Source organism: Schistocerca piceifrons, chromosome X (assembly GCF_021461385.2).
Source record: "Schistocerca piceifrons isolate TAMUIC-IGC-003096 chromosome X, iqSchPice1.1, whole genome shotgun sequence".
NCBI lineage: Eukaryota > Metazoa > Arthropoda > Insecta > Orthoptera > Acrididae > Schistocerca > Schistocerca piceifrons.
The window spans coordinates 758765499-758778194 of record NC_060149.1 but is presented as its reverse complement, the minus strand read 5'-3'; the positions used below and the strand labels follow the sequence as shown (position 1 = coordinate 758778194).

The 12696-nt window shown below is 43.8% G+C and overlaps 1 protein-coding gene across 2 annotated transcripts in view; it reads right to left on the bottom strand.

Moving 5' to 3' along the window:
* Nucleotides 1-12696, bottom strand: part of LOC124721882 (heat shock 70 kDa protein 14-like) — a 261865-nt gene that overhangs the window by 155644 nt on the left and 93525 nt on the right. For both annotated transcript variants that reach the window (XM_047247031.1, XM_047247032.1), the window contains exon 4: nucleotides 12021-12219. In XM_047247031.1, the coding sequence (XP_047102987.1) occupies nucleotides 12021-12219 (199 nt within the window). The remainder of the gene's footprint in view (nucleotides 1-12020; nucleotides 12220-12696) is intronic.

The following is a 12696-nucleotide window of genomic DNA, read 5'->3' as shown; positions in this document are numbered from 1 at the left end:
TGTTCAGTTTCACTAAATATGCCCACTCTGTGAAATTAAAATGTCAGGTTTTGTTGAATTGTGTGTTAGAAACTGTAAAAACTGAGTGTTACTGTGATTTGGAGTTAATTTATTTTCTACAAGCCATGAACTTAGGTCAATGTTGGACACAACATCCTTTACTACCAAGCTAGCGTCATCAGCAAACAGAAATATTTTAGAGTTACCCATAATACTAGACGGCATATCATTTATATAAATACGGAACAGGAGTGGCCCCAACACTGAAACAGACTCACATTCCACAACAGCAAACAACAGATTTAGAGATATGGGTCCTATTGCAACATAGGCATTTAAATCTAATACTGCAGAGCATATCTGGCAAGAGCTCTACAAAAATACAGGATGAAACAATTCATTGCATCAACACAGTAAGTAGACCTCTAAACAAAATTAAAACTATAATGCAAGTAGTGAAAGAAGTTTAACAGTAGTAGGTGGCTGCTCATCATATTACATCTCATCATGGTTCGTGTTTTGAGACAGCCTTCTTTTCTGCAGCTACCCAACAAAAGCATGAACATTTAATCAGTTATTAAAATAGTGGAAAGACTCATCTGTAAATAAAAAGTATCAATTAGGCTGGAAATGACCTGTACAAATTATGTTAGAGGTACTCTGTCTCAAAGACATGCTGAACAGGGGACTCAATCACTTTATAACTTATGGAGACAATGTAGACAATATCAACCCAATTTTCTTTCTATCAGTAATTTTTTTTTGGTTCTCCGGAGAAGAAAAGTTTATGAAAAAAGGAACATATGGCCAAGGACGGCAATCCATCTCGTGGTGGAGTCGTGCTGCTTATTCGTGATGACATTCGTAGTCAAACCCTCTCACTCAACATCCGGCTGCAAGCTGTTGCAGTCCGCATTCTCCTTCCTCGCTTCACCTTTTCTCTTTGTACCGCCTAAATCCCTGTCATTCGGTTTCAGCAGGGCAGACTTCCTCTAGCTCGTTGGGAAAGTCCCAAATCTTTTTGCTGCTCAGTGACTTTGATGCGCATCACCTCCTTTGCAGCTCTTTGTGAACCTGTCCGTAAAGTGCCCTCTCCGCTGACCTTCTCGATCAACTCAACCTCTTCTGCCTTAACACTGAAGCACCAACGTTCCTTTCAGACTCGACACACTTTTATTCCCATTTGGACCTCTCATTCTGCACTGCCCAGCTTGCCCGTCGTCTCGAGTGGTGTGTTCCCTTTTAGACATACTTGAGCAACCATTTCACCACATCCTATCTGCCGACTCCTCCCTCATCTACTTACTAAATTAATTGGCAGCTTTCAAAGGCAGACTGGAGGCTTTACTCCTCCCTGGTGACCTTTGACAAACGACATTTCCCCAGTTGTGATGACCTTACAAACGTTATCCTTACCGCTGCAGAATGTTCTATTCCTCACATTTCCACTTTACCACATCATGTCACAGTCCTTGGTGGACTGACGCGTACCGTGACAACTCATGTGCAGACACACACTCTCAGCGTTTTTAACACTGGAGAACTGCATTTGATGTGAACAGTCGCGTGCGCAGTGTCATCACCCTCTTTGGGATGCCAAAGGAGCTAGCTGGATTTCATTTACTAATTCTTTTAACAGTTCCGCTCTGTCTTCCATTGTGTGGGCTAAATTCCAACGACTCTCTGGGCCCAAGGTCAATTCACCAATTTCTGGCCTGATCGGAGCAGATGATGTCATTGTGGAACCCATTGCTATATCCACCACCTAGGGCCACTATTTTGCAAATATTTCAAGCTCCACCCATTACCGCCCTACCTTCCTCCATTGGAAACAAATGGAGGAGGCTTGGGTAATACCCTTCTCCTCTTAGAACTTTAAATGATACAATGCAGCCTTTCCTATGTGGGAGCTGATCACTCTCACTGTATCCCTATCTTTCACCCCACAGCCGGATGATGTTCGCATTCAGATGTTGCAGCACCTTTCTCTTGCGGGCTAACATTTTCTGCTTAATACATACAACCACATCTGGGTAGATGGCATGCTCCCCAGATGCTGGTATGAAGCCTTCATCATACCCATTCCTCAGCCCAGTAAGGACAAAGACCTTCCTTCTAGCTACCACCCCATTTCCCTCACTAGCTATGTTTGCAAGGTTTAGAACATATGATTAATGCCCGGGTGGTATGGTGACTCAAGTCTCGCAAATTACTAACGACTGCACAGTGTGGATTTCAGGCGTGCCATTCTGAAGTTGACCATCTCACCACTTTGGCAACCCATGTCATGAACAGTTTTCTGCAACAATAACTGACTGTGGACGTGCTTTTTGATCTGGAGAAATCCTTCGGCACCAGCTAGAGGACCGGTACCCTCTGTACTCTTTACATGTGGGGCTTTCCAGTCTGCCTGCCACGTTTCCTTCAGGAATTTTTAAAAGACAGACTTCTCAAAGCACGTGTGGAATGTGACTTGTAGGACACTTTTATCCATGAAAATTGGATGCCTCAGGGGTCCATCCTGACATTCGTTGTCCTTGCTATTGCCATTGACCCTATTATGGCCTGTCTCCCGCTGGGTATTTCCAGGTCCCTTTTTGTTGACGATTTTGCCACCTATTGCAGTTCCCCATGGACTTGTCTCCTTGAGCAAAGTCTTCGGCATTGTCTTATTGTCTTTACTCATGCAGCGTCAACAATGGCTTTCGCTTTTCCACTGACAAAACCATTTGTATGAATTTCTGGCTGCACAATGGGTTTCTTCCACCTTCTTTATACCGGGTGATCAAAAAGTCAGTATAAATTTGAAAACTTAATAAACCATGAAATAATGTGGATAGAGAGGTAGAAATTGACACACATGCTTGGAATGACATGGGGTTTTATAAGAACTGAAGAAAAAAAAAACCATTTTGCTAGACGCGTGAAAGATCTCTTGCGCGCGTCGTTAGATGATGATCGTTTGCTCAGCTGCCACTTTCATCATGCTTGGCCTCCCAGGTCCCCAGACCTCAGTCCATGCGATTATTGGCTTTGGGGTTACCTGAAGTCGCAAGTGTATCGTGATCGACTGACATCTCTAGGGATGCTGAAAGACCACATCCGACGCCAATGCCCCGCCATAACTCCGGACATGCTTTGTAGTGCTGTTCACATTATTCCTCGACTACAGCTATTGTTGAGGAATGATGGTGGACATATTGAGCATTTCCTGTAAAGAACATCATCTATGATTTGTCTTACTTTGTTATGCTAATTATTGCTATTCTGATCAGATGAAGCGCCATCTGTCTGACATTTTTTGAACTTTTGGTTTTTTTTTTTTTTTCTAATAAAACCCCATGTCATTCCAAGTATGTGTGTCAATTTGTACCTCTCTATCTACATTATTCCGTGATTTATTCAGTTCTCAAATTTATACTGACTTTTTGATCACCCGGTCTTGGGCCTGTTGCTCTACCGTTTGTTGAAACTACGAAATTCCTGCGGCTCATGATTGATAGAAACTTTCTTGGTCCTCCCACATGTCTTACCTGGCTGCCCGCTGTACCCTGTCCGTCAGTGTTCTACGGGTCCTCAGTGGTACTTCCTGGGGAGTGGTCTGGACCACCCTCCTCCGTTTGTACAGATCCCTTGGCCTTTTGAAAGTAGACTATGGATGCTCCGTTTATGCATCTGCACATCCATCCATCTTACACTGTCTAAATACAATCTACCACCATCGAATCCATGTGGCCACTGGCACCTTTTACACCAGCCCAGTTGAAAGTCTCTATGCAGAAGTTGCCTAACTACTGCGGTCATAACGACATGATGTTCTCCTCAGCAGATACACATGCCATTTGTCTGCCATACCTGGCCACTCATCTTATGTCGCCTCCTTCAACGGCTTATTTGACCGCCAGTAGGTGTGTCCCTCTTCTCCGTTACCTCCTGGAGTTCACTTTTGGTTACTGCTCCAGCAGCCTCACTTCACGCTATCTGCCACTTTCCCGAAGGATGTGTACCCTTCACCACCCTGACTTTCTGTGGTGGCCCATGTTCACCTTGAACTTGATTCGCTTCCTTAGGAGACTTCTCCAGATTCGATCTATCGGTGTAAGTTTCTCAACCTTTGCACGGAACTTAGTGATACTACCTTTGTGTACACTGTTGGCTCTCTGAATGACCATGGTGTCTGGTATGCCTGATCATTGCCACCGACCATTTTCGATATCTGCTTCCAGAACACTGCTCAGTATTAACAGCAGAGCTCTTTGCTCTGTATCAGGCCACACGGTACATCCAGCGACACAGGCTTTTCAATTTCGTCATCTGCTCGGATTCTCTCAGTGATTTTCAGAGCCTCTGTATGCTGTACACTGTCTATCCCTTAGTGCAACAGGTCAAAGAAAGCTTCCACTTGCTCTGTCTTGATGGATGGTCTGACAGGAAACAAAGCTGCTGACACTGTTGCCAAGGCTGCTGACACTGTTGCCAAGTCTGCAGTCCTCCTACATCATCCAGCTAGTTCTTCCATTCCTTCCGATGATCTCCATGTTGTCTTTTATCAGAAGGTGGTGTCACTTTGACATTAAAATTGGTCTTCCATTCATGGGAACAAACTCCAGGGAATGAAACATCTCCCAGAAGCTTGGCCGATCTCCTCTCTCAGCCCTTTCGCCGCAAGGAGCTGATTTTAGCTAGGTTACGTACTGGGTACTGTCTTTTTACCCATCGTCATTTGTCAAGTGGTGACCCACCATCACTTTGTGCTAACTGTCATCAACCTTTGACCATTAGCTGTTTCCTGACCAAATGTCTCTCTTTTAACCACTTACGTTCTACTGTATGCTTGCTGTCTGAGTTATCGGTCGTTTTAGCAAACGGCACATTGGATGTTGATTGTGTTTTACTTTTTATCCATCATAGCAATATAGCGAACGACATTTAATATTTAATTCATGGTCTTCATAGTCTCTATGACATATTTCGTGTACCTTTCTCCAAGAGTAAGTCCTTGTTTTGCCTGCCTTTCCTTCCGTTGATTGGGCTTAACGTGCAGTCACATTTAACTCCTTTTTCATCTTGGTGTTCAAAGGTTCTGACATGGGCGTGTATGACTTTAGTGTGTTGTTGAAGTTACAGTTTGTATGCGGGACAGGAGTGCCAACAGAAATTATTTCTTTTTTCTCTTTTTGCAAGTAGTTTGTAACAACTGTTCACAGCTTGTGACTGGTAGATTGCTATTCTAAATAATCTGTTCTTAATTATGACTACAATAAAAACCCCACCATTCTTATTTAATTAATGATGACATTATAACATCTAACAATGGAAAATCCAGGATGGAATAATGTCAGTATTATGAAAAAGATAGATTGCCAATCACCATATAGCAGAGATTTTGAGTCGCAATCTGGTCTCGACAACCAGAGACTGTGTGTGACTGACTCTCTCTCTCTCTCTCTCTCTCTCTCTCTCTCTCTCTCTCTCTCTCTGTCTGTCTGTCTGTCTGTCTGTCTGTCTGTGTGTGTGTGTGTGTGTGTGTGTGTGTGTGTGTGTGTGTGAAAACTTACTTGTTTGACAGTATTTTAATTATGCCTATCTGCAATTCAACATTTCTGCTACATGGAGAGTAGCACTCTATCCCTTTCATAATACTGACATGGTTTTATGTATTTTCGGTATGCTAGATTCACAATTTCTGACTCATGATGATGACCTATTCAATCGGCAGTTTGTATTTCAGAATATAACATTCTTAAGAGGAGTTGGTTGGTTGACTGGATGATTAAAGGGACCAAACTACTAGGTCATCAGTCCCTTTTTCCTCAGACAGACAGGTCTACATGCCTGTAGATCAGATAGCCTACCACACAAAACCCAGGGGAGGAAAACCATAAGGTCTATGAAGGTGAGATAATGGACAAGAAGAAGAAAGAAAGAAAGAAAGAAAGAAAGAAAGACAGAGAGAGAGCACAAGAAAGGTGTTCCCTCTAGGGAGCAGCCAGAAGCCTCCGAAAGCACAGTGCAATGCAATGAGGGAACATACATCCCAGTCCCCCCCCCCCCCCCCCCCCTCACCAGATTTAGCCCACTCAGAAATCACCTAGGAAAGACTAGCAACATGGACACGACGAGAGAAGTACATAGAGACAAAAGGCGAACAAGTCTAACAGACCATGGGGGGGGGGGGGGAGTAAAAGAGCAGGTAAGGTGAGGACCAGGCTGCACCACAATGCCCAGATAGCCACAGCACGGACTTGGCAGAGGAGGCAAAGAGTGTTCTGCCAACCCATCAATGGGCCAATATGGGTAAGTGGACCTACCTTGAAGAGAGCGGTGAAAGCTCCCTTCAAGAATAAAACGTAAAACTAAGTCAGCCACTGAGGCACTGTCTCCTAACACCAGAGACAGCACGTGAGGGAGATTAAGAGCCCACTGCATGGTGGCTAAGTTCGGACAGTCCAGCAAAATGTGGACCACCAGCAAATGGGAACCACAATGACAGAGAGGTGGGTCTTTGCGACAGAAGAGATGACCAAGAGTTAGCCAAGTATGGCCAATACGCAGCCAGCAAAAGGACGATCAAGTCTTTGAGAGAGGCCCACATGAAGGACCTCCACAGATTTGTAGTCTCCTTCATCACCCTACTTTGTTTGGCAAAGTCAGAGTGAGCCATTCCTGATTCCCTAACCTTCATGGCATAATACCGATCAGAGGTTCATTACTGGAATACCAACATCACAAATCAGTTTACAGGTAGCCAGTTTGGCCAGGCTACCAGCAAGTTCATTTCCCAGGATCCTGATGTGGCCTGGGGTCCAGACATACAGGGAACCCTGGATAGCAATTACCAAGGGACGGTGAAGGTAACATTGGTCAAGAGATGCAAACTGCACAAGGAGTTGCTGAAGATGAGAGAGGATCCACCGGTGCAGAAACTAATATGTTCAAGAGCACGAGAGATGGCTACCAACTCCGCAGTGAAAACATTACAACCATTTGGCAGGGAGCACAGTTCAGTGTCACATGCGAGTATAAGCAAAGCCCACGTGACCAGCACCCATTAAGTCATCAGTACAGACTACTTCTGAACCCCAAGATATGACAAGAATGGCTAAAAATTGGTGGCAGACGGCCTCAGAAGGAACCGAGTCTTTCAGATCTGGTGATAGGTCAAGACAACGCTGTGGCCGAGGGATGCACCACGAATGTGTAGTGAATGGGCCTGGAGGAGAGGTGATAGAGGAAACAACTGGAGTTCAGAGAGGAGAGACAGGATGTGGATTGCGATTGTAATCCTTGATCTGGACTGCTGTTGCGGGGGATGGATTCCGGTGTTTCGACGGGATTGTATCAGGGCTTTGTAAAGCTATGGAAAGGTAGTACGATCTGCATCCCAGCTGGTGTTACTCAGGCAGTGAAGACTATTAAGGTGCAGCTAACACTTTCGATCAATCTAGCATAGATGGGGAATCCACGTCAACTTAGGATCCAAGACCAGTCCAAAAAACCAAAATGTTCCCACCACATTGAGTAGTTGGCTGTTGAGGTAAAGTTCTGGTTGTGGGTGAACACTACAATGTTGACAGAAGTGCATAACATGAGTTTTGACACTAAAGTGAAAGCCATGGGTGAGGTCCCATGACTGCGCCTTTCCTATGGCACCTTGCAGTCGATGTTCAGCGACATCCATACTAACAGAGCCCTGTGGTACCCCATTCTCTCGTCGGATTGGGGGAGGAGGGGAGGGGGGTGGGGGGTGGTACTGTGGGAAGCAGCAAGTTGAACCTGCAAAGTATGGTGGGATAAGAAGATGTGTACAGTAGCTAGGATGTGGGGTCTTAAGCCTTTTTCAGGTCGAAGAAGATGGCTATAAGGTGTTGATATTGGACAAAAGCTGTTTGGATGGCAGACTCCAGGCAATCCCGATTTTCAGTATAGAGTCACCTCGGCAAAAACCGCCCTGGGATGGAGGCAGAAGACCCCGAGACTCAAGGAGCCAACACAGCCGCCAGCTCACCATGCATTCAAACAACTTGTAGAGAACACTGGTGAGATTAACTGGGTAATAACTATTCATCTCTAGAGGGTGCTTGCCCTGTTTCAGTACTGGGATGATGATGATTTGTCGCTGCTGCAATGGGAAGTCGCCCTCACTCCAGGATGCAGTTAAAGATGGCAAGGATATGACACTGACAATCCACAGATAGGTGCTTGATCATCTGGTTGAGGATGTGGTCCGATCCTGGGGCAGTGGGCTAGGACACTGACAAATCCCCATTCACTGAATGGAGCATTATACGGATCCAGGTGGTGTGCAGTAAAAGATAACTGCTTTTGCTCTACCCACTTTTTTAGGACACAAAAAAGGGTTGACAGTTCTCAGACTCAGAGGCTCTAGCATAATACAGAGAAAAATGTGGCATCTGTGTTAGTGTAGATGGCACCATTCAACGGAACACCACCAGGTACACCTGCAGGTGTCTGGTATCTGTAGATACATCTGACCTTGGCTCAAACCTATGAAGGGAAAATTCACAGTCTGATGGTTGAAGCATACTGTTCCTTGCATTCTTGTTTCCATTGTTTTATTGGATGGCAGACCCAGGCATGGAGCCACTGAAAGGCAATAACGTGCTCCATCGATGGGTGCCACTTATGGTGCTGGAGAGCTCGCCTACGATCTCTAATGGCCTCTGCAATTTCTGATGACCATCCAGGTATTGTCTTCTGTCGGGGTGCACAGAAGGAATAGGGAATCGCCAAAATCAGCTGCTCAAATAATGGTTGTAGTTGTATTCTGGACTGCCTCATCAATATCTCCATGCAGTGGGGAGCCAAGGGCAACAAAAAAGGCAAAAGCATCCCAGTCAACACGGCTGAGAGTCCATCTGGGCAGGCGTCCATGGGAGTGACGCTTTCTTTCACATCACTTCGGTATAATGTCACCCTGACCTTTTCAGGTAATGAATCACCATCAAAGGCCAACATGAAGGCACTGGTAGTGACACTGTTGTCCTTTGGTCCCCAATGTACATGACTAACAAAGTCTGCACCCTGGCACTCCAAGTTGGTGCATAGCTCAGCATCAGATTGTAAGAGCAGGTCCCTGAACCATATTTAGACTATTATGGGGAGTGACAGTCACCGGTATGTCACCCACCTTGTTAAGAGCTAGTAGCACCCGTGATTGGGCAGAGGATACTGTTTTGATCAAAATTGACCCACTTTTCATTTTAGAAATGGCTGCCACTTCCCCAAGCTTGACTTCTATGTTCTCCACAAAGAAGAAGGGTTCTGTGGCCAAGAAGGAATCCCCATCAATCCTTGAGCAAACTAATTATTGGGGGGACAGGGGGGGGGGATATTTCTCTGCTTGCCGCTTAGCCCTATGGAAGGAAACATTTTATGGTCATATCTCTCTGCACTTAAGTAGTACTTTCCTTCCATAGAGACTGCTGGGATCATACAGCTACCGGCGGAAGATAACTTCATCCGATTCATTTGCGGCTCATCCGCCATGGTGCCTCCCACTTCGAATGGGGGCTCTTGCCATGTGCGCCACCCAGCCGCAGAAAATGGCTACGTGACCAGTAATCCGTTGCTCGGAGTCCCCGTGTCCCAGTCACAATGGGCACATGCACATAAACCTTGGCATACATGGGAAGTTTTCAGCTCAGACACCAACAATACAATACCCACGTGGCCACCACCATGACAGGATGGCCACTATGCTGGAGCTTACACTGCATTGGGTGACGTTCCCTGCATGGTTAAACATTTCTGGAGAATCTGAAAACTGATGGCAGGTCAAACCTAACAACGGGGACTATGTCTTTACTTAATGAAAAGTTGTAGAAAACAAAAAAAAGCGGAAACTCTAATCCCAGTCACAAACGAGATCTGAACTGGGTCTGCATCAAGAAAACCATACAAAGGAGAGGCAGAGGGAGAAAGGGACAGTGGAAGTATAAGCTTGCAGGACAGAAACGAAGTAATGCTGCAAAGCATGGGGCCCCATGGTAGCCAAGCAGGTAGGTACTGACACGAGAGTTGTGAGCCCTCAGGGGCTAAATGAGTAATATTGTCATTGAACCTTGGTGGGTCCTTCCCCACATCTCACTACATCCCATCACACAAACTCAACCAGCATGTTTCTGACAAGGCTTGTGAATTTCTCCCATTAATCAATATTCTCCTTCCCAGATGTAAATAGTTGCTCAGATAGTTTGTTGTCATTTTATTGACACATCATGCACAACTTTTCATTCAACACCACTGATCAATGATGCTGCTGTAGCTCTGTGTTTGTTGATTCATCCATTTATTTTCACTGAATTGAAAAGTTCACATTTTTTTTATTGACAGCATAAATTGTATACTTACATCATATGTATTCTACTTAGTTGGCTGTCCAAGATAATTTTCAGATAAGATATTTAGTACAATTTCACTTGAACCGCCATCCCTGCCATCTGTGTCATGCATGGCTGGCTAACAGGAACCTCTCCTATGGCTAAAACACGATCAGGTAATTTATCAGAAATATTTTTCCACAAATCTTCCGTAGCATTCCATGCCATCTCAACTGATGTAGTGTGTCACCAATAGATAGTTTTAGTAAGAAATTTTGGCCCACCTTTAAGGCTTAACTTTACCCAAATTATCTATTGTTGACTGCATTTATCTCATTACACAAAAAGAGACTTGTCACATATATATTCCAGTCAGAATTTAAGATTTTGTTTCTGTTTGTTTCTAGTTTTACCCAATTTTCTGTTCCACTTGCTACACAAGCAATGCTGTTTAAGCAAGTCACAGTAATTCAGTGATCTTGCCTTGAATACTTGTCCAGTTACCTAATATTCAGTTTTCATTTTCACAGTTGACTTATATGGCTATTTGATCTCCTCAATATGAAATACATGTGAAGTGATCATGGCTCTTTGGTGTTCAACATCTAAAGGTAAACAGGCTTACAAAGTAATTTATCTAAAAAAAAAGGATGCAAACTATACTGCAAACTAGACATATTGCGCTATTGAAGGAAATCCTTTCTGCGGGTACTGCATGCCTAACCAATTCAGGGAGGCACTTTAAAATTCTACATCCAATACAGATTAAGTCAAGGAATCTGCACCCAAGATCACCAAAAAATCAATGGAGCCTCTAGTTTAAATCCACCTGGCTCCAAACCAAGGATTCCAATCAATACTGGGCATGAAAGAACAAATTGTGAACTGTGATTCCATTAGACGAGTGACACCACCAAAAGGAACTAAGATGATGACAAGCATTACTTACAACCAGCTGTAACAATTGCACTAAACAGATGGCTGCAGAGCTGCTTCTGTATCTCAGACGAGACCTTCCCACAGTAAACATATGGGATATCAAAAGGACTTCCTTTATGATCTGATTGTTATTTCCCCGAGGAGATCCATCATCTGCGTTAAATTGGAAACCTAATAATGAGCAATCTGACCGTAGTCTAGATCATGCAGGATCATTGACCTCAGGGTCAAAAGATAAAGCAACTGATGTGGGCTCATGTAACAACAGTAAACATGTCTTTCTCATATACACTTCACTATAAAATAATATTTTACTGCTATTTATGCAGATTTCCTCAACAAACTGAACCACTGACATCTTAACATAAAAGTTTCATCTGTTAATAAGAAATTAATAATTTATTTGGAGAAATGTAACCCACAAAACACAGCACTGAAACATATCACTGTGGAATGTTTATCAGCTCTATTGATGAAAACATCAGCCTATGTGCACATGCTATGCAGTGTTTTGGGGCCAAAGCCCTCAGAGTAAAGTCTAAGGAGAAAACATGCATTCCTCCAATCTTATGTAGGCTAGTCAATAGTGGAAACAACAATTTCAATAATGAGCAGCATATTCGCCCTAAAATATATGTTAACAATGTTGAACACCTCATTTAGTAGCTAAAGATCATGCAGATTGTTTCATAACTCATCACGAACACCAAGAATAACATACTGCATTACAGCACTCACCCTCTCTCATCTGGGGACTCAACACCATAGCCTTGAGCAAGCAAGGCTGCTATAGGTTCACTAATTACTTGCAGAACATCGAATCCTGCATCTTCCGCTGCATGTGCCAGTGCCCGACGACTACACTTCGAAAAATTTAAGGGGACACACAGGACTGTGCGCAGATCTGTATCTGGAGGTACACATGTGGAAGCAAAGCCTGAAACAAATAACAAAAAAGAAAGAAATGCTTTACATTACTACCAAACCACAAGCTTCATATTTGTATACAAACACTATATTTATTGTTGATTGACAGCTAGCTGGCTGGTCGTCAGTAGAGTCAATGCCTACAGCTTATTCTTTTCCATCAAATAATTTGAAACACTTAAAAAACTCACAGTACAAATATGATGCAGCACTGGAAAACTTGTTAAATTGACATGCGACCCCATTAAAAGCAGGATCTTGCATTCGCAACATAAGTATTCCTGTAAATTGCTTTGTTCTACCACCAAATTCCTCGAAAGTTACAGAATCAGAAAAGCTACCCATAGATTAGTTCGGTACCTGCATCAAAAATTTGTAATTCATTTTTTTTAGGGGCAGGAACATTTTGTGAATGGGCCAAAGAGTTTTGTTACTGCAAAGTATTGATTCCACTGTGAGAGTACTTATTAGTTACATGTTCAAAAGG